This window comes from Mus pahari, chromosome 9 (assembly GCF_900095145.1).
Source record: "Mus pahari chromosome 9, PAHARI_EIJ_v1.1, whole genome shotgun sequence".
In the NCBI taxonomy this organism is placed as follows: Eukaryota; Metazoa; Chordata; class Mammalia; order Rodentia; family Muridae; genus Mus; species Mus pahari.
In genome coordinates, this window is record NC_034598.1 from 85,859,498 (window position 1) to 85,883,541 (window position 24,044).

The following is a 24,044-nucleotide window of genomic DNA, read 5'->3' on the forward strand; positions in this document are numbered from 1 at the left end:
AGAGAGAGAGAGAGAGAGAGAGAGAGAGAGAGAGAGAGAGAGAGAGAGAGAGAGAGGCTGTTAGTATCTGCTGGGAAATCTGATGTTATTCTGACAGGTTTGATTTCATAAATGAATGTCGCTTTTTTTCCCCTCAGCTTTTGGTATTTTTCCTTAGTTTGGTACTTCTGCCACTTGTACTATATAACAGAGAGATTCTTTTCCATCACATCTATTTGAGGCTCTAAGTAGCTTCCTATACCAGATCAACAATGTCTTCCCCAGGATCTAAGAAATTTCTTTTTTTTTTTTTTTTTTTTTTTTTTGAGATAGACTTTTTTAAAGCTTATAACCTGTAACTTTGGCTCCTCGTTTATTCTTGGTTTTATAGGTTTGATCTTTAGAAGTGTCACAGAAATTGAGTATACTCTATCCATCTATTCTTTTTCCCTCATTTTTGTCTTTGAGTGCAAAGTCTTCAACCTTGTCTTCATGTTCTAGTATTACTCTGCTTTTTTTTTTTTTTTCTAGTTTGCTGATGAGGCTTTCCACTGGCTTTCGACTCAGCTTCTCACTTCCAGAATTGTTTCTTTTCTGTTTCAATTGCTTGCATTCACCTGGGTATTTGGAGCGTCCTCGAGCTTGAGCTCCTAATTAGTCACACGTGCATGTGCTACTATTGGATTGTGGGTTTGGAAGAAGTCACAAGTTGAAGGCAAGTGCTTCATTTCCCATCTTTAGCCAGGAGCCTCAAGAGCAGATTTTTTAATCCATATATAACTCTCAATAAAGATTCTATCATGAAGCACAATTAGGAGTGACTATTTGAATTTTTTAAAGCCCTACTATTCTAGTAGCTTATTGCATTAATCCTTAAAAGAGGCTTGAAAATCTTTACCTGTCTGAACTTTGACTATTATATATTTGAGATGATAATCCCCTCATTCTTTTTCTCTAACAAGCACTCTTAAGATTAAAAAAAAAAATTAGTTGCCTAAAACCCGGAAAACTCTCAAAATAGGCCTTGTCACGTAAAAAAAATTAATTGCTTGCTTTGTTCCTAGTTAGCTTTTCATTAATTTGAGGGCATAATTTAAGTGACAGTTAGCTGTATCACCTTTGCTTCTCTTTGCTAAAATAGAAATCTCTATTTAAAATTCTAATTAAGGAACTTTCCTGAAATATTTATTTTGAAGAGATTAACCTTTACTTTTTTGTATCATGAAGTAATATAACTGTAACCATCAGAGAAGGCCCATTGGCTAGCTATTGCTCTGAAAACATCTACTACAAAACTCACTGGCTTTAAACAGCAGTCACCCTATTGTCAATTATGTTGGCCTCATCTGCTGGATTCATATGAAACCAATGCATGGCTGTAGCTCTTCATTTGCTCATCTGACATTTGGTGTCAGCTCTTTCCTTTCCTCTTATTGCCTCATCTTCAGAGAGACTAGTTCCAGCCTCTTCACCTTGTCAGACTTGGGGCAACAACCCAAGCTGCTAAGAATGTAAATGAAGACCCATGTCTGAGATCACTTTTCTCACTTTTTTGTTTCTTTAAAACAAATCATAAGTGCTGTTCCAATTTACAAAGTGAAGATAATAGATGTTGCCCATGGATGCAAAGAGGAAGAAATTCACATCCCAAATTAGTATGGAGGAATTATCAATACGTGGAAATTTGGGTCATTTTTATTATCTACCATAGTGTTCTCTAGCTATAATTTACTCTTATTTTCCACACATGGATGGTACATGATAGAAAGATAGATAGATAGATAGATAGATAGATAGATAGATAGATAGATAGATAGATGATAGATAGATAATGGATGGATGGATGGATGGATGGATTAATGGATGGTCAGATGAACAGACAGACAGATGGAAGACAGATAGGTAGATAGGTAGGAGAAACCATTTACATCCCAAGATTCCTATAGCCCCTATCCAACATTACATCAAGCTCAAAGCATAGGATATGCTATTCCATCCCAGATTAGATACAGATAAAAATCCTTGGATCCAGCTCCATTGTGGCTAAAAATCTGTGAATGAAAAAGATAAGTAAATATTCTATCCCAGAATTTCTAATATGTAGTGATGGGACAAGGGCAAAATAACTATAATAGACACGATTTTCAATATGCAGAGCCAAAAAAAAAAAAAGTATACCAGAGCAGTCACCTGTAGATTCATCCTGAAATCTAGCTGGCACATAGTCCAGGCTACTCCATTTCGGAAACAAGAGGGTTGTCCTGATGTGCTATCTGGGTCCTTTTTCTACTTTGACATGTCTTCAATTTTCAAATATATAAAGGTCAATTATATAGCTATAATTATCAAATAATTGTAGAACACCATTTCCATATATTTAAGTACTTCCTGACAAACCTACTACTTCTTAAACTTTTAAATCATGGATGTTTTCACATCATTAAGAATACTCGCTCTAATGGTCTAAATAGAGCAGTTGAATAAAAGAATCTGAAGAACTTAGTAGACTGGATGCTGTTGGACATGGAAGGAAGAGAGAGTGCGGGATACATTCAAGTTTGTGACTTGTGAAATTAAGTTCATGGCAGTGTCTTTCTCTTTTTAAAGGGAATAGAGGAAGAGACATTTTCATTTATAAATCTGGAGATCAGAAATTTTGCTTTGGATGATAGCTAACCCTTTCATTGAGCAGTAAGTCATTAAAACCCTTATTTTTCTAACAAGCAATTATGTTCCAAAAAGACCCAGAGGGTTTTGTTGAAGACACAGATTTCATGGGACAATAATACTTGATCCCAAGATCTGGATCACAGGTGAGCCCTCCAATTCTGAATTGTAGTTCTTCCAGATATAGTCAAGTTGACAAGCAGGAATAGCCATTACAAGATACTAATATTAAACAACAAGACTTCTGGATGAGTTAGGAGTTGAGACCCAAGCAGGGAGTCTCAACTGGATCAGGCTCATATGTCCATTACTTAGGAAATCAGTAAGTTCCACCCTCAGAGAAGGTGACATCTAGAAAAGCCCCTTTCACACACACAAGCACATGAGCAAACTGTGCTCCAGGAATGTCCTTTTACAAATAAACAAGACCTGAAACAAGCAGATTGTTTCTTGAAATTTTATTTTTATTCTTTTATTTATGTGTGTATACATATATATACAAGTATATATACATGCAAATATATGAATATATATATATATTCATATATATATTCATATATATAGCAAATGTTTGTTAATACAGCTGTGTGCACATGTCCTCCCCTAACACAAACAGCTCTTTGCCCATTTGAACCTTGTTTTCCCCTTACACTGTGCTGGTACCACAATGCCTGGTTCATTTTGGATGTTTGTAATGCTTACTGTGAGTTCCATCGGTCCTCCCAGTTGATGTCTCCACTGTGGAAATGTATTACTCCGTGTTCATATATCCCCATCTTGATGAATTAGGTAGGCAATCTCTAGCTTTTACTATTATAATCCATGCCATAGTGAACATTCTTGTATATCTGTTACTTTCATGTAGACAACCATATCAACGGAATACATAGCCAAAAGAGAAGTTTGGATTAAATGTAATATGAAGATATTTGCATAATATTGACCATCCTGGTCAAACGGCTCCCAAAGATTCTAGAAAGATTCTATATTTCTTTACTATCCTCCTAGGAATTTATAAGAGCAGATTCAAGTTTCTAAGCTTGTAGATTCCTCCTCAGAGACTTGTAGCTTTAAGAGATACATTTGTTAAAAATTGGTCTGGTCAGTATCCGTGTGTCTGTGTCCATGTCCATGTGTGTGTGTGTGTGTGTGTGTGTGTATGTGTGTGTGTGTGTGTGTGTGCAGTGATATTTTTATGGCTAAGAAAAACATGAAAACTATAGTACAGTGGATTATCATTGTCCCTTCTTCAATTCCTCCTACTTAAGAGAGAAAGCCCATAAAACAGAGTCCAACTTCTTCAAAATGTGCTTAAACACCCAGTGTTGAAGGAATGACTCAACAGGTATCTGTAAGAAACTGGGTGGGTAGAAAGAGCTCCAAGACTGGAGAAGAGACCAAGGTGTAAGGAAATAAGATAGCCAGTGTTCTCCAGAACGTTAGCTCCTTTCGTGCTATGTTAGAGATTAGTGTGTTTCTCTCTCTATGCTAGTGTGAAGGGTATAGAAGTACATGGGAAATCCCTGCCCCCAAGAGACTCACACGAAGAAGTGAGGATTCATAGAAGTCTTGCTACAGGCTAGTAGAGCCAACAGCTATGAAGATGGCTAATTCTAAGACCTTCCCAGACAGTTATTTGTTTATCGTCTCGTCTAATTCTTACAAAATCCTCTGAGACTAACAGCAGCAATTTTTTTCATTTCCCAAATGAGGAAACCTTGACTTCCAACTATGACCCCAGTACCACATAATATATGGCAAAGGTTGAGAACGGACTGGGTTCTATTTAAGTTCAGCATCTTCAGGGAAATATCAGAGATGCTGAGCATGCCTGAGGCTCAACTCCAGTATCCCTCATTTCATCTGTGGCTTCTTTTTTCTTCTTTCTCTTCATAATGCCATGCTACTGTTTATAGTAATAATGGAGAGGGGCATCAATCCAGAGTATTTGAGAGAGGTGGGGCCTGAGCTGATTTACAAGGAGAATGGGAACAAGAACATTCCAGGTTGAGTTCTGGCTGGACTGGCCTCAGGGAGAGCCAACTTTTAGGACTTAGGGAGTATCTGAAGTATAAAGAGGCAGACAAGTGTGATAGTGAGGAGGTCAGCCCTTGCAGCCAGGGAGACCTGAGTTCTAATCCTGACTTTGCATCTTATTAGCTGAATGATTTGAGGTACATGCCTTAACCTGTCTGATACTTTGCCTGTACGATTGAGCAAGTATGTTCTTTACATCACGGGCTGTTGCAAGGATTGAATATATTTGTGTATTTGGGTGGTTAGAATGGTCCTTGGTTTATGCCCACTATGTTTGCTTGTACTATAGACTGTCCAGATTCTAGGTACAACCTAGATATAAAGAAGAGGGAGAACAAAAGTAACTTATCTGTGAGGCTTATTATAGAGAATGACTGCATGTTCTCAGAAGATATAAAAGGAGCCATAAACAGAGAAAGAAGCAGAAACCATTTAATGGGGGAGACATTAAGCTCTGAATTATCCCATCAAGTGTGGTTGAGCTCATGGGCTTTATAATTTAAGTCTAAATAGGTTTTTTATTTGTTGTCTAACTGTTTATGACATCTTTATTTGACATTAAAATATAATGACCTACCTCAAGTAAGATGAACAAGCAAAGAAGGACAAATTTAAAAAGAAATACATCTGGTTAAGTTTTGATTTTCTCCTTTTACTCTTTGGCATCATAAAATATCTAAACAACCCAAGTGGAAATCCGAGAGAAGCATTGCATCTGCTATAGCTGCTCAGGCTTCTCTCCTGTTCCACATCACATTTCCCTTAGAGCCACATCTGCGAGGGACCTCAAAGGAAGGAAAGTGGGAAATACTTCTCTAAGGAGTCAGCCAATATGATTTTCATATCCCCACATCCTTGGGTTTTCCTCTCCTTTATGTGTCTTCCCAGACTCCCCTTCCTAATTTTGGTTCCAAAATGAAACCCAAGTAGGTCATACTTCTCCTGGGCCAGTTTTGCTCTTCCCCTCCTTTGGTCTTCTATAAGAACATGTGATGGTAGTTCCCACTGATACAAACCCTCCATGCCCTACCCTTCATGCCCTCCTGGTCCTGAAATCTAGCCACTGATGAGATACCAGAGACTCGGAGTTAGGTGTCAGCTGCTTCTCCCAAGTCAGCTCACATTCTTTAGCAGGAGAATTTTCATGCAAAGGAAGGGAGAGTCTGTCCTTCCCTGACATAGGAGGAGGTTCATGTCATGCATGATCTGCCTTCCTCATCAGACTTAATCTCAAAGACAAAGATCTGTTTTCCTTATCAATGTATGATCAATGCCTTATCGATTATCTTCCATAAACATCTGGTGAAAACATGCAAACAAATGGTAGTACTTGATGGTCAAGGGTTGTGAGAGAAACAGTTCAGGGGCAGGGGGATTGTTTTTTGAAAGAGCTGAGGTACAATGAAAACTTGCTGAAACAAGTATCTTCAAGCTCAGTTAGGAGGGGATAGCTACCAACACTTATACACATTCACATGGCATCCCACTTATAGGAGAAATCCATGCTAACTTTACGGGGCTGATAGATCACATACTTGGGGATGTGACTCCATGTATAATATTGATGATAGTCTACCATTCATCATGTTTATTTTTAGAAATGGAAGACATGGTCAATTCATGGGGAATGATATGGCTGAGACACTCTGTTACCTGAAACACATATGCTTTGAGTGGCACGGCTACTAGAAATGCAAAGTCAACATTACTGTTGAGAGGAAGGAAGTGGGAGAAAGGGAGAGAGGGGAATTAGAGAGTTAGCTAGCTATAAACATTGGAACTGGCGGGACAATTAAATGAGAGCAAATACCTTAAATGAATGCTTTGGGAAGTCTTCACCAAGACAGACTATGGAAGGGAAGGCTGGGCTCAGAACTGAGCCCCAGATACGGATTTCTCACCTTATCCCTGCCCCAAACTGGATCTTGTTACCTCAGTTCTGCCTTACTCAAGCCAACTCTGAGTCTTAAACCCCACTGAGTAGTATGTAATTACAACATGGGAGAGAGAATGACACAAGAATGTCATGGTCAAAATAGGTAGAAAAGGAAAAAAACAAAAAACCAAGATACAATACCTAGACTTGGTGTTAGTCTGTTTCTTAATTCCACATAGCCCCAACTCCTTCCCACTGTAATAGCATTGGTACCAAGGATGCTAAGAACCAAAACTATTCAGAGTTGTGAGCTCTCTGGTGTATTCTCTGGGCTCTTTCATGCTGCTACTGACATGCCCTCTAGGACTCCCAGAGGATCCCTCCATGTCAACAGCATCAAATTAGAACAAGCAAATTCCCTTAGCTCCCATTTATCTTAACTTGTGCTTTCAATGTGTGTGTGTGTGCAGCTTCATCATACACAACAAAGACACTTTCTTCAACAATGCCACAAGAAGCAGAATCGTGCATCATATTTTACAAAGAATAAAGTACGAGGAAGGAAAGAATAAAATCGGTGAGTAATTGTTACCGTTACAAACATCTGGTTTTTGGGGATTCCAGAGACCTTTTTCCTGAGCCTCCTTACACCCTCTACCTACTCCCTTGATGGAGAATTCACACGTGCACTTAGCACACTTAATTACCTTCTTTGAACCACATTTTATCTCATTTATTTATGATTACTGAGACAGTCAATCCAGCAGGTATTTGTGGAGCACCCACGAGCAAGAGATCAAAGTAATAATTGCAGGTCTTTCTTAGAGCGCCTATATAAAAAGCTAAAAAAAAAAAAAAAAGCATATGTTCAGTAATTAACATGAAAAAAATGATAAAAGGTATCGTTTCAAAGGTAGACTGCAGAGGTAACTGAGATTGAGTGGTCAGAGAAAGCTTCCTGGAGAAAATGAAATGCAAACTGAGCCAAGAGTGAGGGGAGACAATGTGGAATGATGGGATGGTAGAAGGGTGGGGTATCACCCAAGGGGGTCAGGGGTGTGAAGCCACAAGTGCAGAGATGGCTTTGTGTCATGCAAGCCACATTCTCTCCTATTAAACAGCCTCCAGACTTTGAATTTTAGGCCTTTTGTAAGAATAGTTCTGTGTTATATGACCATGTTTTATTAAATAGATTATTATATATCAGCAAGAGTTGCATAACTTGGTCCTTATCCCTGTCCCAGTCAAAACGTGGCTTGAATAATGATCTATATCAGTCAAGGGACAACAAGAGGCAAAAGTATCCATCATGGGAATGAGCAGATCTTAAGATAAATAGCTAATTATGGCAGGGGTTAGAGCTGTGGAGGACTGGCTGGTCAGGGATATGAGCACAGAAGAGAGGAGAGCAGATCCTCCATGATCCCAGTCGTCCATGATCCCAGTCATCCATAATTCTAATCCTCCATCTTATCAGCTGAGGTCTGGAACTGGTATACGACTGACCCCTTGGTCTTGCAAACTTTATATGCCCCAGTACAGGGGACCACCAGGGCCAAAAAGGGGGAGTGGGTGGGTAGGGGAACAGGGGAGGGGAGGGGTATAGGGAACTTTTGGGATAGCATTTGAAATGTAAATGAAGTAAATACCTAATAAAAATTTAAAAAAATAAAGAACTACAACTGAAGCAAAGGTGTTTGCTGGAGACTTTTTAGAAGATCTGTTCTCTGGAATATTCAGGACAACTATCTAGAAGGTTCCAGGAAAATTGGTCACAGGGAGAGGCTTCACCAGCAGCATTATCCCAGGGAGCCATGTATAAAGGTACCGAGAAACATGCCCTTGCTCACCAAACACTGAAGGTGCTGGCACTGCAGAAGTGAATGCCTAAGAAATTTTCTGAGGGGAGTCCTGGATCTAGGAAGCTAAACCGCTTCCTCTGTCATTGTCTACCCAGTGGCTTCAGCTGTCAAAGCTTACTACTGTATGATCCAACATCCAGAACTACCTCTAAGGCCCAGTTCTACTGCTGAGAAGCAGAGACTAAAGATACAGCTAGAGCTGATGGGCAAAGCATCCATTACTGACTTGTCATTAAAAAAATAAAACAGCAACCTTCTCATCACACATCCTATGGGCAAGTCTGGATGGCTGTATAAATCATTTTAGCCTTTGGACCTGTAACCTCAGACATCTCAGTAGCTCTGCCAAATCCAGAGAGACAGCACTTAACAGTTTGTAAATGTAATGGCCTACACACAGATTCAGCAAAACAACTACCCCGTGCAGAGTGGGAGAAATGTTTCCAACAACACAGTGAGAGGAACAGATTTGAGAGTTTCGTGGACTGGAGCTCAGTGTGAGTCATTAGTATAGTGGGGGGGGGGGGGAAGCCAACCTACTTTGATGCTAATCTGCAAAGGTAAAATGTAATGGAGAGAAATGGATAAGTACCTGTTCCATATCTGGATACATGTGGAATGGATTATCCAGAGAGCATCAGTGTAGTTGGACCCAAGGATATTTAACTTCATGTAGTTCATTCTTAACTCGGATGAGATTATAACTGAACATAGCCCATTGTGTCCGCTACAGTCATCCTCTCTGGAGACCTGTCCTCTCCTCTGTGTCTTTGGGATATTCCAGCTGGAAGGACTCCCTCCTCTGAATTCCTATCCCTTTTTTTGTTGTTGTTAGTATTTACCGTTTGTCACACCACTTCATTATATTGTCCTGAGATACTTCCAAAGACATTGTGCAAATCTGCCACCTGAAGAGAACCACTGTTGACATTGATTTCCTGAATATTTAAGTATTGCCTAAATTACTTTTTTGCATTACTTCCTTAAAAAAGATTTGTTAAGAAAAACTTCAGTGTACTAATACACAACTTTCTATCATATTTTTTCAGTTCATGTGGTTTCATAAACATACTAACCAGCAAGTAAATCACTGTGAAACCGTGGAAAGAGCTAGTAAGGACTATTTCAAAACCTTCAAGTAACTCAAAATATAGTACCTTTATTATTACTATTATCATCACCATCATCATTATTATTAGCATATCCCACAACTCATAACACACCAGAGGGTTGAATGGCTACTACTGAAGATCACTAGTTCAGATGTCATGTAATTTTGAAGTTACCTTACTCATCTTTGAATCATCATTGTCTAGCCCCAGTGTCTATTGTCTAGAAGAATAAATCAATAAATTTATGTTGAACCAACTGAAGTTCTGTTAAACATAATGGATGTCTCTCTTCCACCACTCTTACATAATCAAAAACTTCACAGTATGAACATGGGACAGCTATGATGTCAAATGTTTTCATCTCACATATAAGAACTAATCCAGATAAAATACAAGACTACAGAGACTGGCGTTTAGTATTCCCAAGGAACACTGAATGCAGTATCTTTTCTTGTCAGAGAGTCTTGGTAGACCACTCTCTCAGTTGATGAAGGAGGATTCTATTCAAGGACTCTAGCTTTGAAAACTGGTAAGGAGCCAAAGATGTTATGCAGTGGTAGAGCACAGGCCTTAGCTTTAATTCCTAACGCTGCAAATAATAATTGAATAAACAATTTTTTAGAAAAACAGTAAAGAAAAAAATGGGAGCATGCTGAGTTAAAAATATAAATCAAAGAATAAATTGTTAACTAGTAAATCTTGAGCCCATATAATTTGCTGGAAAATATTAAGTAAAACTACAAATGATCCATTTATCTAATACCTCATGTTCATCTATCATTTCTTAAATGAAAGAAAACACAGTTAAAGAAAACTGAACTTCTTGATAGAATTGATGTTCAGCCCATGTTGTTTTCTGCTGAAAACTCTTTCTGAAAATGTCACCTTGCATGAGCCAACATTGATCAGAAATAACAAAGAATATTGATTTCTAGACATGATTCATAAAGGTATTTTAGTGAAGTATAAACTGTTACTATATATGGTTTTCAGCCTCTCTCTGAATGTCTTCTAACTGTGAAAATCAAACCTAGTAAAACCTACTTTCAAAACAGGGCAATTAATAACTCAACAGAGGATTTTCTTATGTACATGTACATACACAACCACTCTTGAAATTGATTTATAGTCTCAAGTTTTATGTTTAGAAGGAGAGTTAAGGTGACAGACTATAAATATTAGTGGGATTTAGACAAAACTATCCTCAACCTCTAATTGGTCTTCAGGAGTCCTGAATTTTCTAATTCTCAACAAAGATTCCAAGAAATTCAAACTACTACATATTCTACAATTTGCTCATTCATTGCAAATGTATTTGTTGAAGAATTCATGTGTGTTAGATAAAATGCAAATTTCCACTAATATTTGCATTTCACATGTATTCCTGAGACATTCAGCATTACTGTCAGACATCTTAAGCCATCAGCATGTTACTATGATTAAAAGTATCAAAGGACTTTTACCTCATTTGAGAACTGAGGTGAATGACTACACATGCAGTTTCCGGTTAGGCGAGGTCCCTGGATATTTATCTAGATCTAGTGTACAGACGGCATTCTTCAAAAGAGAAATAAAAGCCCGTTGAGAGATATAAAGCCTCCTCATCCTTTTAGAGGTCTTTAAAAATTATTTGATTCTTTGAGAGTTCATACAAATTTGGATCATATTCACCATACTCCCCAGCTCATCCCCTCAACTCCTCCAAGATCCATCTCTACCTCCCTAATAAAGTGAATAAAACAACAGGAATAAAGTGAATCCATGTACATATACAAAATTTTATATGTAAATGCCAATAGGACCTTTGATTATAAAAAATCTAAACTAGAAACAACCAGTGTCCGTCATCAAGAGATTGCATAAATAATTATATATTCATGTGATAACTCAGTAATAAAAAGAAATGAATCACTGGATTTGGTCATAAGAGCATTTGCTGCTCTTATAAAGGACCAGAGTCCCCTTCTTAGCACCCTGTTGGATGGAAACCAACCCTCTAATTCCACCTCCAGGAGACCTCCTCTTCTGATCTATGTGAGCACCTGTGTTTATGTGCAGATATACTATGCAGACACACACACACACACACACACACACACACACACACACACACACAAATAAGTAATGAGATAATCTTAAGAAACAGAGAGGGAGAGGAAGGAGTTACTGATGCTTTCAGTATGGGAAAGTCTCATTCCAAATAAAAGAAGTCAGAAGAAATAGGTTAATATTGAATGTCAACATTGATGTGAGACTTTAGAAAATAAATTAAAATTGAGAGTAGCAGAAAACAGGTCAGTATTTGTCTTGATGATAGCACAGGAAAAGGAAGATTACAGAGTGGCATAAGAAAGGTTTTGAAGAGAAGGATATATTTAATGTCTTTGTCATGTTGATGACTCCCTGATGACACAGATATATCAGAACTTAATAACTGTGCATCTTAAGTATGTGTTCATTATTACATGTCAGTCATACTTTAATTTCCTTACCTCAAACATTTTTTAAATCTACATATCTACCTACCCTTCCATTTAAAAAGTAGAGGATCTTAGAGAATGGGAGGACATGATTGCAAACCATGTTTCTGATGAGAGCTTGATATCTGAAATATTTAAGAGACTTATTCAACAGTTTTTTTAAAAAAACCACATAACTTGATTTTAAAATAAGCAAAGGATGTTGAGATACTTTACCCTAGAAAACATACAACTGGACAACAGGGATATGAAAAGCTGTTCAACATTATTGGTATTCAGAAAAATCCAAGTCAAAACCCAAAAGAAATACCAGTTCATACCTATTATAATAGCTGTTAGCAAAAGGACAGGAATGGGTTCCCATGTTAGAAAGAAGCAAAAGGAAGCCCTGGTGGGAAAGTAAATGGTGTAATCATTATGGAAAATTATACAGAGGCTCCTCAAAGCATTGAAATTAAACTGCCTTATTCTCCAGCAATCCTACTTTGGGGTACACATCCAGATAAATCAGTATATTGAAAAACAACTTTCAAAAATGAGTCCATATTCATTGAGCATATTCATCACAGTCAAGGTATGGAAGCAATCTAGGTGTGAATAAACGCAGTGTGATACATGTGGAGAGTGGAAATGTATTCAGTCCTTAAAAGCCTGTGACAACATGGATAAACTTGGAGGACTTAGCCCAACCCAGAAACACAAATACTCCATAACCTCACTTACACGTGGAATATCGAATAGTCAGACCTTAGGCATCTGGTATACCCCATGGTGGTGATGTGTATATTAATTAATTTGACTATGGTAGTCATGGCACAATGTGCACTGTATATACCATGGATATATTCAATCTGGAGAAATTTAATATTTTGAATTAATAAAAACCTGCTTTCCCAAAACTTGGTCACAACCTCCCGGCATATAATAAAGATTTCATTCTAAGCTGTTGGTATCTAAACTAGTTCTACTCACTACTGAGAAAACCCAGGCTGTGTTTTCCAGGAAGTGTAGCTCTGTCTTTACTTAGTCTTGATCGCTGAAGATTCAAGTTCAACGTTCACTGAAATGGGCTTCCTTGTTGCTTCAGGTCTGAACCGCTTGCTTACCAATGGCTCCTATGAAGCTGCCTTTCCCCTGCATGAGGTATTGTGCTTTCTCTTCTGAGCTCCCTTCAATTTCCTGTTACTAAAATTGGCTTCTAGGAATGGTCTTTAATTTGTTGATAAGCCATACACTCAGAATTGATTTAACTTGTTTAGGAAGTAATTAGCGAGAGTCTCCTCACATCCCTCCATCTCTCCCTCGGCATCAAATTTATTTCTTTCTTTTTATGTAACTGAAAGAACACTTAAATCAAGAGTCACCCAGCATGAATTCAGAGAAACGACTTAAAGCTCTAAGTCATGCAATTAAAAAGGCATTGAAAGAAGACACCAGGGGAAGGACAAATGTTCTTGAACTGTATAGACTTCGCAATAAATACAGTTACAGCTATTCTTTGAAAGAATGAGAGCAAACTATTTTTGCAAACTATTAGATAAGCAAATGTAATGAATGGAAATTAATAATGCTGTACTCATTATTATCAGATGGGTAAGTGTTGATAGTGTCTTACTTGCTTAGTACTAAATGGGACGTTAATAAATCATTTGTATTGACTTTTCTAAGTATAACTGTGGTGGCCTTTAACCTGAATTTCCTACTGGATCTTGGATTATTTAACCCAGAATCTGTCCCTGGGTTTACAGGACACAGTCTTCATGATTATTGAGAAACTATTTCGTAGATGGGGCTGAACCCTGACTGTGAACTGATATATAGATATAGACAAACACCATAGCACCTCCTCTCGAACCTGACTGACCAACATACTTCACAGGGTGGTCCAACTCTACATGAATGACAAACTTCTCCAAGTCCAGATATTGCTTTGGACATGAAAAGTTTCTTTTCTTGATTTTTTTTAAGGTTAGACGGAATTTTAAAACCATACTTACTAAGAAAACTCAGTCTGAAGTATTAATTCATGGCTTTCCAGGAGACATTGGAGGAATGGCCAGCCAAACCTTTGACACAATGGTTTTCTGGAGCCACAGGCTCTTGATTCTGGTCACTAATATTTACCCAAAGTGGCTTTCTGTGGTAATTAGCTAGCTAGCACTGCCTACAAAAGGGTTTCAGTGGGCACTCTTGAAACTGGCTAGTCAAGAACAGAAGTGCTTGTGCATGGTCAGAGATGGGCAAGCACAAGAGTGTGTAAGGAGATGCAACTGTTCAGACCTACATGACTTATGGTCCTCTCCAGGACTTTCATGTCTTGACAGTCCCGGCTCTATAGGAAGATAATTCACAGATCACTTTATTGTGCCATCATTCTTTTGACCTCTAGTTTAACTAGATTGTGTTATTTAGCCTCAAAAAAAACCTTCAGAAACTGAGTGTAAAGTGAGGAAGGATTTCTATACTGCTATCCAAAGATACCTTTTATTTGTGAAACTGGTATCATCAGGAGGGTCACGGACATCTCTCTGGCCTCACTTGTCCATGAAAAGGGAATCATTAGAATCCAAAGGGGGTGTCCAGTTTTTTACATTCAAGGATTTTCATGTCCATAAGTCTGCATGACCACTTACGTTATCTTGAGAAAACTAGAGAGCTAACAAACCAGCCTTGGGCATGGCCTCTGAACCAGACTGTCCATTCCAAACATGGAAGAAAATGTGTCAAAGTGAATATTATTAGTTTGATGATGGATTAGCAAAGTGGCATTCAGACTTTAGGAGGTTTAAGATCCCAGTGAAGAAGCAGCGGAACTGAGCTCAGTATCAGCCCACCTGATTCTCTCAAGCACATGGTCCATACTTGCTGACATTAGCAGTAAGACAAATCCGAAATAACGGATAAAAGTAGAAGTGCTTCCCCTTTCACAGAGAACGGGCCCTTTCTAGTTCATCTCACCCCTCTGGCTACTGCTACCTTAAGACACAGGAATCATTGTCTGCTTCCTCATTGGTTGGCATCACTCACCAACAGTGGTGCTCTTATCCCAGGGAAGTTACAGAAGTAAAAACTCCATTAAAACCCATGGAGCTGTAAACCACCGACATCTACTGTATGAGTGCTGGGCCTCCTGGGGCGTGTGGTACAAGTACCAGCCTTTGGATCTTGTCAGGTGAGTTTGTAACCAACTGTACATAAAAACATGGCAGTGTGTAATGAAGGCATCTTGTCTTCTAGGACAAACTTACCTGGGGAGGACACATTCGGCTCTGCTCTAACTTGGCTTTTTCCCCCAAGAGTCCTCTCAGGGGACACTGGCTGTTCTTGGTAAATCCACCCTCACTCTGTTGAGGGTGATGTTTCCTTTGGATGGACCTCAAAGGAGGGCCATAGAAGGGACAGAGGTGATAGCTTAGGCCTCCCAAACGACTCCATGAGGAGTGGGTCACCATATGGAGAGGTAATACCAATCAATTGAATATATTAGTGACAATCTAGAATATTACTTCTCAGAGTCGACTCTCTATGACCCAAAAATGCTCCTCTAATCCTAAACTTCCTGCTCCCTGCTATGATATAACAAGGGGAACTTTCCATAGCTGCCCTGTGACAGATCAGTCTATACAGAGGCTAAGTAAAAATGTATGGGCATAATTAGAAATGAATTTTGTGTTTAGACTTAGATCCTTCCCTAAAGGCGCCCTGCTGTGTGTATATAAATATTTCAAAATCCAAAAACTACAGACCTGAAAGTTGAAACACTTCTGATGTCAAGCATTTGTGGTAACAATTACTCATTCCAAAGTGCTTCAAGATTAATTTATTTTAATCTTACACTTATAATCTTTAAAGACTGTTTTAATTTTTAGCTCAAAAATGAACCAGCTATTAGCCTACAATAATTGTGTGGTTATATTTTTGTTGTACGTTTTATTGTCTAGATCTGTCTACAGTACCATGGCAGTATTATGCACTGATACCTCATTTATTTATAGACTATTTCTTAGATTCAAGCGAGAGAAATCTACCATCATAGTTTACCTGTTAGAGAAAGAGCCATGTCTAATTCCTTAGACTAGCTAGATATATTTCATTTACATCTGGGCCCTACAAAAATGGTAACCATAAAAATAAATGAACTCGGGAGGGAGTAACAAAAAAACAAAAATATCTCACTATATAGTCTGTCCCCAGGCAATTGTCCTTCCAACCATAGCCATTATTGCATGTTTACCACATTTATTCTGCATGGACCAAGATACTGATGAATTGCATCTCCCATTTCCTTCATTGAGGGTACCAAATGACACACAAGACCCAAGTGAGGAAAAAATATTTCCTGAGACAGAGTCATTTCCTTTGACCAGATGTAGTCTGTAGTCTGTGGTAAACAAGGGAGAAGAGGAGGGAACAAAAACAAATGTCCTCTAGTCTCTGCCCCTTTCAGTGTAGAATTACACCGAGGAGAAACAAAAGACCATTTCTAGTGCAAACCTTCTCTATCAGGATAAAAGTCTGATTGGGGTTTTGTAGTAGTCAGTCCATAGTTCCTGGAGTTAAGAAACTTGATTTCCACAACAGGCCCGGAGTAGTATTTGAAACACCTAAAAAAAAAAAAAATTACCAGGCCATGAATGATTAGATAAAAAAATGCATGAGAGTATTTATGAAATGTGTAATAGTTCAGAGGAATAGAAAGACTGAATGTGGGTCAGCATTTACATAGAAATGTCTGTAGAATTACACAGAAGTGAATGTAGAACCTGGCAGAGTAGAAGACTATGTTGGCCCTGCTTTGGTCTACCAAGGCTTGAGTAGAATGAATTGTGAAGCATCTAGTGAACTTATATCTTCTTGTCCTGTAGATAATGCATTCTCTTTATCTCTTTAATTTGACTGTATCTTCACACCCCAGTGTCTCTCACGCTGCTTACAGCTGCCTTTGCTCATTATCTGGTTGGTGGCAATGTCAGGAGCCCCTTACCTGGCTCCATTTCCCACTATGACTCCTTCCAATCCATTCTGTAGTCTCAAAATAAGCTATGTCCCTTCATGGGCGGGATAATCATACTCTCCTAATATAAAGGAATATGGGTCCCCTTGTCTGTTTTCCCTGAAAAACCACCTACTAAGTGGCATAACTGAGCAAAGTGTTATAACACTGAACTTCACGTGGCACTGCGGTTTCAAGGTTTTTGTGTCCCAAACAGGCGATATTTTGGAGAAAAGATTGGACTGTATTTTGCCTGGCTGGGCTGGTACACAGGCATGCTCTTCCCCGCAGCCTTCATTGGGTTGTTTGTCTTCTTGTATGGAGTCACCACTCTGGATCACTGCCAAGTCAGGTACGGGGAACTCGTGGGTGAGCTTGCCTCTTCTCAATATTTGGGGATGACAGTTTACACCTTAGTGGTGGTCATAGTCTATTCACTACTTAATCACTCTGTGGTGAACAGTTCAAAAGGTCCTCTAGATTTCTTGTATACCTTGCCATTGCAGCATCTGTCTTTTGCTGCCAGGGAAGCAAAAGTTACAATTCCAGACAGATTTGTGAGCAAACATCTATCCATGGAACTACTCATCTTCATTCAGTGGCTGCTAGGTGTTTTCTGAGGTTTTTTTTTTTTTTTCATCATAAAACTGGTACCTGCTGCTAGTGGTGCAGAAGAATAGCTAGCAACCCCTTTTCGTAGATTCTGTGTCTCTGTGAGGAATCTTTGTACCTAAGCCACAAAGACCCTTCACCAAATGACTAATGCCTACAGAATGATCAATCACTAGATGGGAATCAACCCACTGGTTTCAGATATTCACAGAGGTCTTATTGCAGTGCTGGACTGCAAAGACCCTAAGCAATAATGTTCTTTTTAAGAATGACTGACTTTGTCCCTTGTCTGCAGAAATATTTTACTTTTAGTGACATTTTAATAATATTTGGGTTTTCCTCAAGGATTAACATTTTTAGTTATTCTTCTAATTTATTGATTTTATCATGTGTATAGATGAAGGTGGGCTTTTAGGGTGCCTCACTGTTTCCATAACAGTATGAAATTGCTTCACATGCTGAAATGTTCTGTAAAGGACTCTTTTTGTTACAGTTCAAGTTTAATTTATTAATATGTGAATAAAGCTTTATAAATAAGATTTATCAAAATATTAATACACACAGGAGTTGTTTACACTAATATCAGAAAAGACTGAAAAACTCAATATACAATGAGTGTATTGGTTTTAATTGTCAGTTGGACACTAACAATATCTCAGAAGAAGAATCTAAATACATTCTGTATCATCAAGAGGAAGCCCTTCTCTCTTCTCCTTTTCAGTAAAGAAGTCTGCCAAGCAACAGATATCATCATGTGTCCTGTATGTGACAAATACTGTCCATTCATGAGGCTATCAGACAGCTGCGTCTATGCCAAGGTAATTCTAAACAGACATTTTTGGTGGGATGGAATTTACCGTAAGCTTTCCTGAGAAACACTGGGTGGTCATATTCCTCTACTATTTCCCACGTTTGAGCCTCAGATTGTGTATTAAGATGGAGACATCAGCACTCAGCATTCCAAAGCAAATATCTTTTTGGATTTTTGTTGTTGTTGTTGTTGCTGTTTAGGTTTTTTAATAGATATTTTCTTCATTTACATTTCAAATGCTATCCCCAAAGTCCCCTATACCCTCCCCACTGCCCTGCTCCCCAACCCACCCACTCCTGCTTCCTGGCCCTGGCATTCCCCTATACTGGGGCATATAATCTTCACAAGACCAAGGGCCCCTCCTCCCAATGATAGGCAAATATCTTTTTGAATGTGGTATATCTAAGACATTCGTCTCCAGGCACCATCACAGGCACAATATGATGGCCTGGTGCAAAGAACACAGCCATTGGGGTCAGAGGGAGTTCAGTTTACATTTTTGTTGTTGTTGAGTGATAGATCAGTAAATAGTTCAATGCTGTTCTATGCTCCCTATGGGGCACATAGCTCTTCACTCACCCAAGAGCTCTGGCTTCATGAATGAAGCACACATACACACACACACACACACACACACACACACACACACACGCACACACAGTGTTATTTTTAACATGCCTTACTAGTTCAGTGTCTGGGCCACTCTGAACCTCCATGTAACTAACACACTCCCCTCCAATATTTCTGAGTTAAATTTTGCTGAATCTATATTTCATCTCTGGTACCCCAGACTCAATCAGGCGAGTGGCCCCTGGGGTCGCTGCCCTGACTCTTACATGTCAGCAGGCTCTTAAGTCTAATCTCTCTGATTCCCTGTCATGGAGGCTCTCTCCCTTGTCTCTGCATTTCTTGCCCAGGAATCCTAAACGTTCCACCTCTGTCCCCCTACCCAGTCACTGGCCATTGGCTCTTTATTAACCCATCAAAAAACCAACTGTTGGCAGGGACCTGCAGCAGCCATGAGAATTCCCATGTAAGCACAAATCAAACACCCAGCATTTTACCCCCTTTGTCCAATAAAAAGGCTATTTTCTCTCAGATGTAAATTGAGCACAACCATAACAATTAGGTCAATTATAAAGTATGGTGTATCTAGTCTATCTTATTTGTCAATTTAGATAAAGTACCATCTATTGACTTAAAGAGTTTACAATACTATACCTGAACCATCCTTTCAAGTCTATCTCATCTTCCTCAATGCTAAACAACTTAAGTTTGGTTATGAGACTGAAGTCTTCAACCCTGTAAGAAATACGAGAACAAATTAAATATTACCTGGATATATAGGAAGCACAATAACATAGCTTCCAAACTTAAACAAATTGTAGAGACATCTTACACTCTGGACAGTCCCCTATCTTCAAAACGTTGGATATCTGTCTTCAGCTTTCTGACCCAGGATCATCTGACAGACCTTAAATGAAGCAGGACCTATGAAGGACTAGTTTACTCTGCCTTATCCCTTAAAATGACAACCTATCTATAATTTATAAAAATAAGCATAACCAGACACCCACACCCAAGGGATCAGGATGACGACTCTCCACAACTTCTTGCTGAATAGGGGCGACAAACATTTCTTAAAGGGGTGTGTAGGGGTAGAAAAATTAGAAAATCTGGTTGGACTTAAGGAAACAAGCTTTGGCATCTGTTATACAGTCTCTGAATGCTTAGAAGGCATAGGGCTTGACTGAAGTTCTGACTGGATCTGTCTGAAAGGCAGGATGAACTGAGTCCATCTTTAAGTCAGGGTAGATGGTAGAGTACTTTATCTAATTGACAAATACGATAGCTGGTGTTAATTATATATCATAATTTATAAATTACATAATTGTTATGGTTGTGCTCAATTTATATCCGAGAGAAAAGAGACTTTTTTTAATTGGACAAAAGAGGTGAGATGTTGAGGTTTTGACTTGTGCTTACATGGGAATTCGCACATCTACTGCAGGCCCCTGCCAACAGTTGGTTTTTTTGACTGATCAATAAAGAGCCAATGGCTAACAGCTGGGCAGGGGGATAGAGGTAGGACTTTGAGGATTCACAAGAGGAAACACAGGCAGAATCACAGTGATGAGGAATCAGAGAGATCAGACTTAAAGGCCTGCTGACATGTAAAAATCTGGGAAAATGGCTCCAGGGGCCATTCCCCTGATTGGATCTGGGATAGCAGAGATGAAATATAGATTTAGTAAGTATTAATTCAGAAATACTGGAGGGGAGTGTGTGCTAGCCTTGGAGGCTTGGAAGTGCCCAACCATTAAGCTAATAAACGCTATTAAATATAAAGGTTGCATATGCATGCCTTTCATAAAACCAGAGCTCTTGGGTTGGTGCAGAGCTGCAAACACACTCCCCAGGAGCTCAGAATGCGTTAACAATTTACCACTACTGAGTGATTTCTGTTTATTACTGATTACATATGGGGCAACAGTATACATTGTGAGAATTGATGTGATTTTTGTTGTTTTGCTTTTTACAATCCAATGAAATTCATTTTTATACATTATCTTAGCCTAAAGGCCAAGAAGCAATAGACTTTATATTTTAAAAAAAAATTAACCATACAAGGAATACTATCTTACTTGTTCTTACTGCTGCTGGAATGAAATTCTCTGGCCAAAGCATTCAACAAGAAGGAGTTTATTTTGGCTCATAATTCCAAGGTAGCGTCCAACCTGACTGGGAAGGTATGATGTCAGGAGCAGGAAGCATCGCGCATCAGTAGTCAGAGAGCATGGGAGGATGAACCTCATGTTTAGCTAGCTAGCATCCAACCTGGCTGGGAAGGTATGATGTCAGGAGCAGGGAGCATAGCACATCTGTAGTCAGAGAGCATGGGAGGATGAACCTCATGTTTAGCTAGCTTCCAACTTTTTATACAATCCAAGACCAAGCCCAGGGTAATGGAACTGCCCCCTTTCAGAGTAGAGCTTCCCACCTCAATTAACTCAATCAAAAGCACCCTCATAGAGGCAGGGGGAGGGGAGATGGGATAAGGGGTTTCCGAAGGGGAGACCTGGAAAGGGGGAGACATTTGAAATGAAAATAAAGAAAATATCAAAAAAGAAAGAAAAGATTACTCCTCACAGGCATGACCAGAGCTTGTCTTCTAAGTGGTTATAGATAGACCCTGTCAAGTTGACCACTCAATATTACCAATCGCAGATGCATGGGTTTTGCCAGGCTGATAAAAGGGAAAAGCTGAAACCCCTGCTTTAGACATTCCATGACTAATCCAGGAACCTAGATGCCCATGCATTATTCTTGGAGACCTCTGCCATATGCAGGTTCTGATTTGACTCTACTCTCTACCACTGGTTTGTGGAGAACAAGTTATTTAAGTTCTCTGGTCCCAAGATTCTTTTCATCTTCAAAATGAACATGGCAAAACCTATCCTAAGATCTCAGTAAATGACCGTTGTGGGTTTGGGGCTTTTCTTTCTCGTTATTGACAATCATCAAGTCCAGGTCAGCTGCCTGCCCATTGACCTTGCATAGGTGCTGCCTTTCTGGGACTAAGTTTCTTGTTCCTAAGTGTATTTAGGACCAGACCTCTCTGACCTACTCCATGACACACCCTGATAGCCAACTAGTGCTGCGATTGATTATTATCATGCGCTATCCCGTTCCCCTTTCTCCTGGTAGGCCTTAGTTTCACAAAATGTTAGATACATTCATCAAATGCCTAGAGGATGTTTTTAAAACTCAAGGCTGTATCATAAGCCAACAAAGTCTATAGAGTTCAGGTTGATGAAGTCTTTCTCCTAAGAGCCACTGCCTATGTGTTTGCCTAGATTCCAGATATAAAAAGGGTTGGCAGATTTTATCAAACATCTGTGATTACTGCAGCCTGGGTCTATCTAATTACTCCATTGGCTTTGCACTGCTTTGTTCTCTTAGGACAAGAGAACATTTGACAGGCAGCCCACAGCCCGCCCAGGGCTGCAGGTGGTGAGGCCTGTGGGCAGAGCCCAAGCTGCAGCCGTCAGCTGGGAGTCTAAAAAGATTTGGACTCTGAATGTACGTCACCAGAGACCAAAAAAAGCACAAAGTGTCTCTCCCTATCTTGAGAGGGCATGTAGATCAGGACGTAAGGACAAATTAAACAAGGCAACCTTGGGAAATGTACAGTTAGGAAGTCAAGAATTTGTCAGAAATGTGATTTTACTGAAAATTCATTGAGATAATTTATGTTTTAGAAGCCTGTGTTTGGAAAGCATCAAATCTGTGCTGCTGTTTGGTTTTTGTCTGGTTTGGTTTTTCCGTTCGGTGTTCTTTGCATTTTACTGCCAATGAAAGAATTTCTAACGTGAAGGGTGAAATTCTTTGTCTAGGAAATCCTTGATAACTCCTTAAACTAACCATCATGATGAATAGTTCAGAGTACTCAAATTTCATAGGGGCTTCTGCTGGCCATAATTCTCCTGAAAATTTAGAATAATCCTAATTTTGTGGTTATTTCCATTATTGCTAGGTAGCTTGTGTTATTTCTAACCTGCATATCAATTTTGAGGCAGATGTAATTATCCTCATTTTACTCAGAAGTGTAAAACCTACTCATCCTTGCTCACAAGACAGTAATCCTGGTAAAAATGGGCCTTGGTTTACTAAACTACACAATATCTCCTTTACCACCAGGTCCAACTGAACTGTATGATGTTTAGACTCTGAATTTTGTGTTTGGTCTTCCCTAAACACTTTATACCAAAGCCAAGAATGACAGAATCAGAGGTCTACAGGATTCCTTTAGAAGCACTTATTAGAAATGTCAAGAGTGAGTTTGTGGGACTTGTATATACAGAAGCCCTGGAAAACAGATCCTAGGTTGTCAGTCAGCTGCTGCTCTGATCATCCTTGGCATGTGTGAGAGTCTGAAACAAGCAAAGAGACATCGACATGCCTCTGCAAAGTAAAACAGAACAAATAACAGCAACAAAACTCAGGAGGTAGCTCCCAGCCTACACCTAGCCATCCAGACCCTTAATGTCTCTCCCCAGTACATGTGCATGTTGGACATGTATCCTATGTACAGGTTTTCTTCCTGTGATGGGAAGATGGCTGCATCTCCAGGCTTCTATCTTTCTTCTTTCCTCCTTAAGTATATGTTTTATTCTTATTTTAAGTTCTTGGTCTTTGGCCTGGGGATAAAACTCAAAGGCAGGACATTTGCCAGTATGAGGCTCTGGGTTTTATCCCCCATCATTTAAAAAAAAAAAGCTTCAAATTTTGTTCTGTTGTTCTGGAGTCTGTACTCCTTTAGAAAGTGTATATTGGGAGATGACTAAGAAGTAAAACGTTTGCCATGCAAGTGCAAGAACCAGAGTGCAGATGCTGAGAACTCACATAAAACCCAGGCAGGTACGACAACCGGCCTATAATCCCAGAGTGCCAGAGGTAGAAAGGGAAGCCCCTAAGCAAGCTAACTAGATTAGCTGAGTCAGAAAGTACTGGGTTTGACTGAAAGACACTGCCTCAACATATAAGATGGAGAACAGCTAAAGAAGACTCCTGGCATTGACCTTAGGCCTTCATACACACAGTAAGTACACAGT

At 39.2% G+C, this 24,044-nt stretch overlaps 1 protein-coding gene across 4 annotated transcripts in view; it reads left to right on the forward strand.

Annotated features, from left to right (window-relative positions):
- Ano4 (anoctamin 4) overlaps positions 1 to 24,044 on the forward strand; it is a 289,902-nt gene that overhangs the window by 209,828 nt on the left and 56,030 nt on the right. For all 4 annotated transcript variants that reach the window (XM_021204624.1, XM_021204627.1, XM_029542512.1 and 1 more), the window contains 5 exons: positions 7,030 to 7,136; positions 13,101 to 13,156; positions 15,064 to 15,185; positions 17,224 to 17,358; positions 18,340 to 18,436. In XM_021204624.1, the coding sequence (XP_021060283.1) occupies positions 7,030 to 7,136; positions 13,101 to 13,156; positions 15,064 to 15,185; positions 17,224 to 17,358; positions 18,340 to 18,436 (517 nt within the window). The remainder of the gene's footprint in view (positions 1 to 7,029; positions 7,137 to 13,100; positions 13,157 to 15,063; positions 15,186 to 17,223; positions 17,359 to 18,339; positions 18,437 to 24,044) is intronic.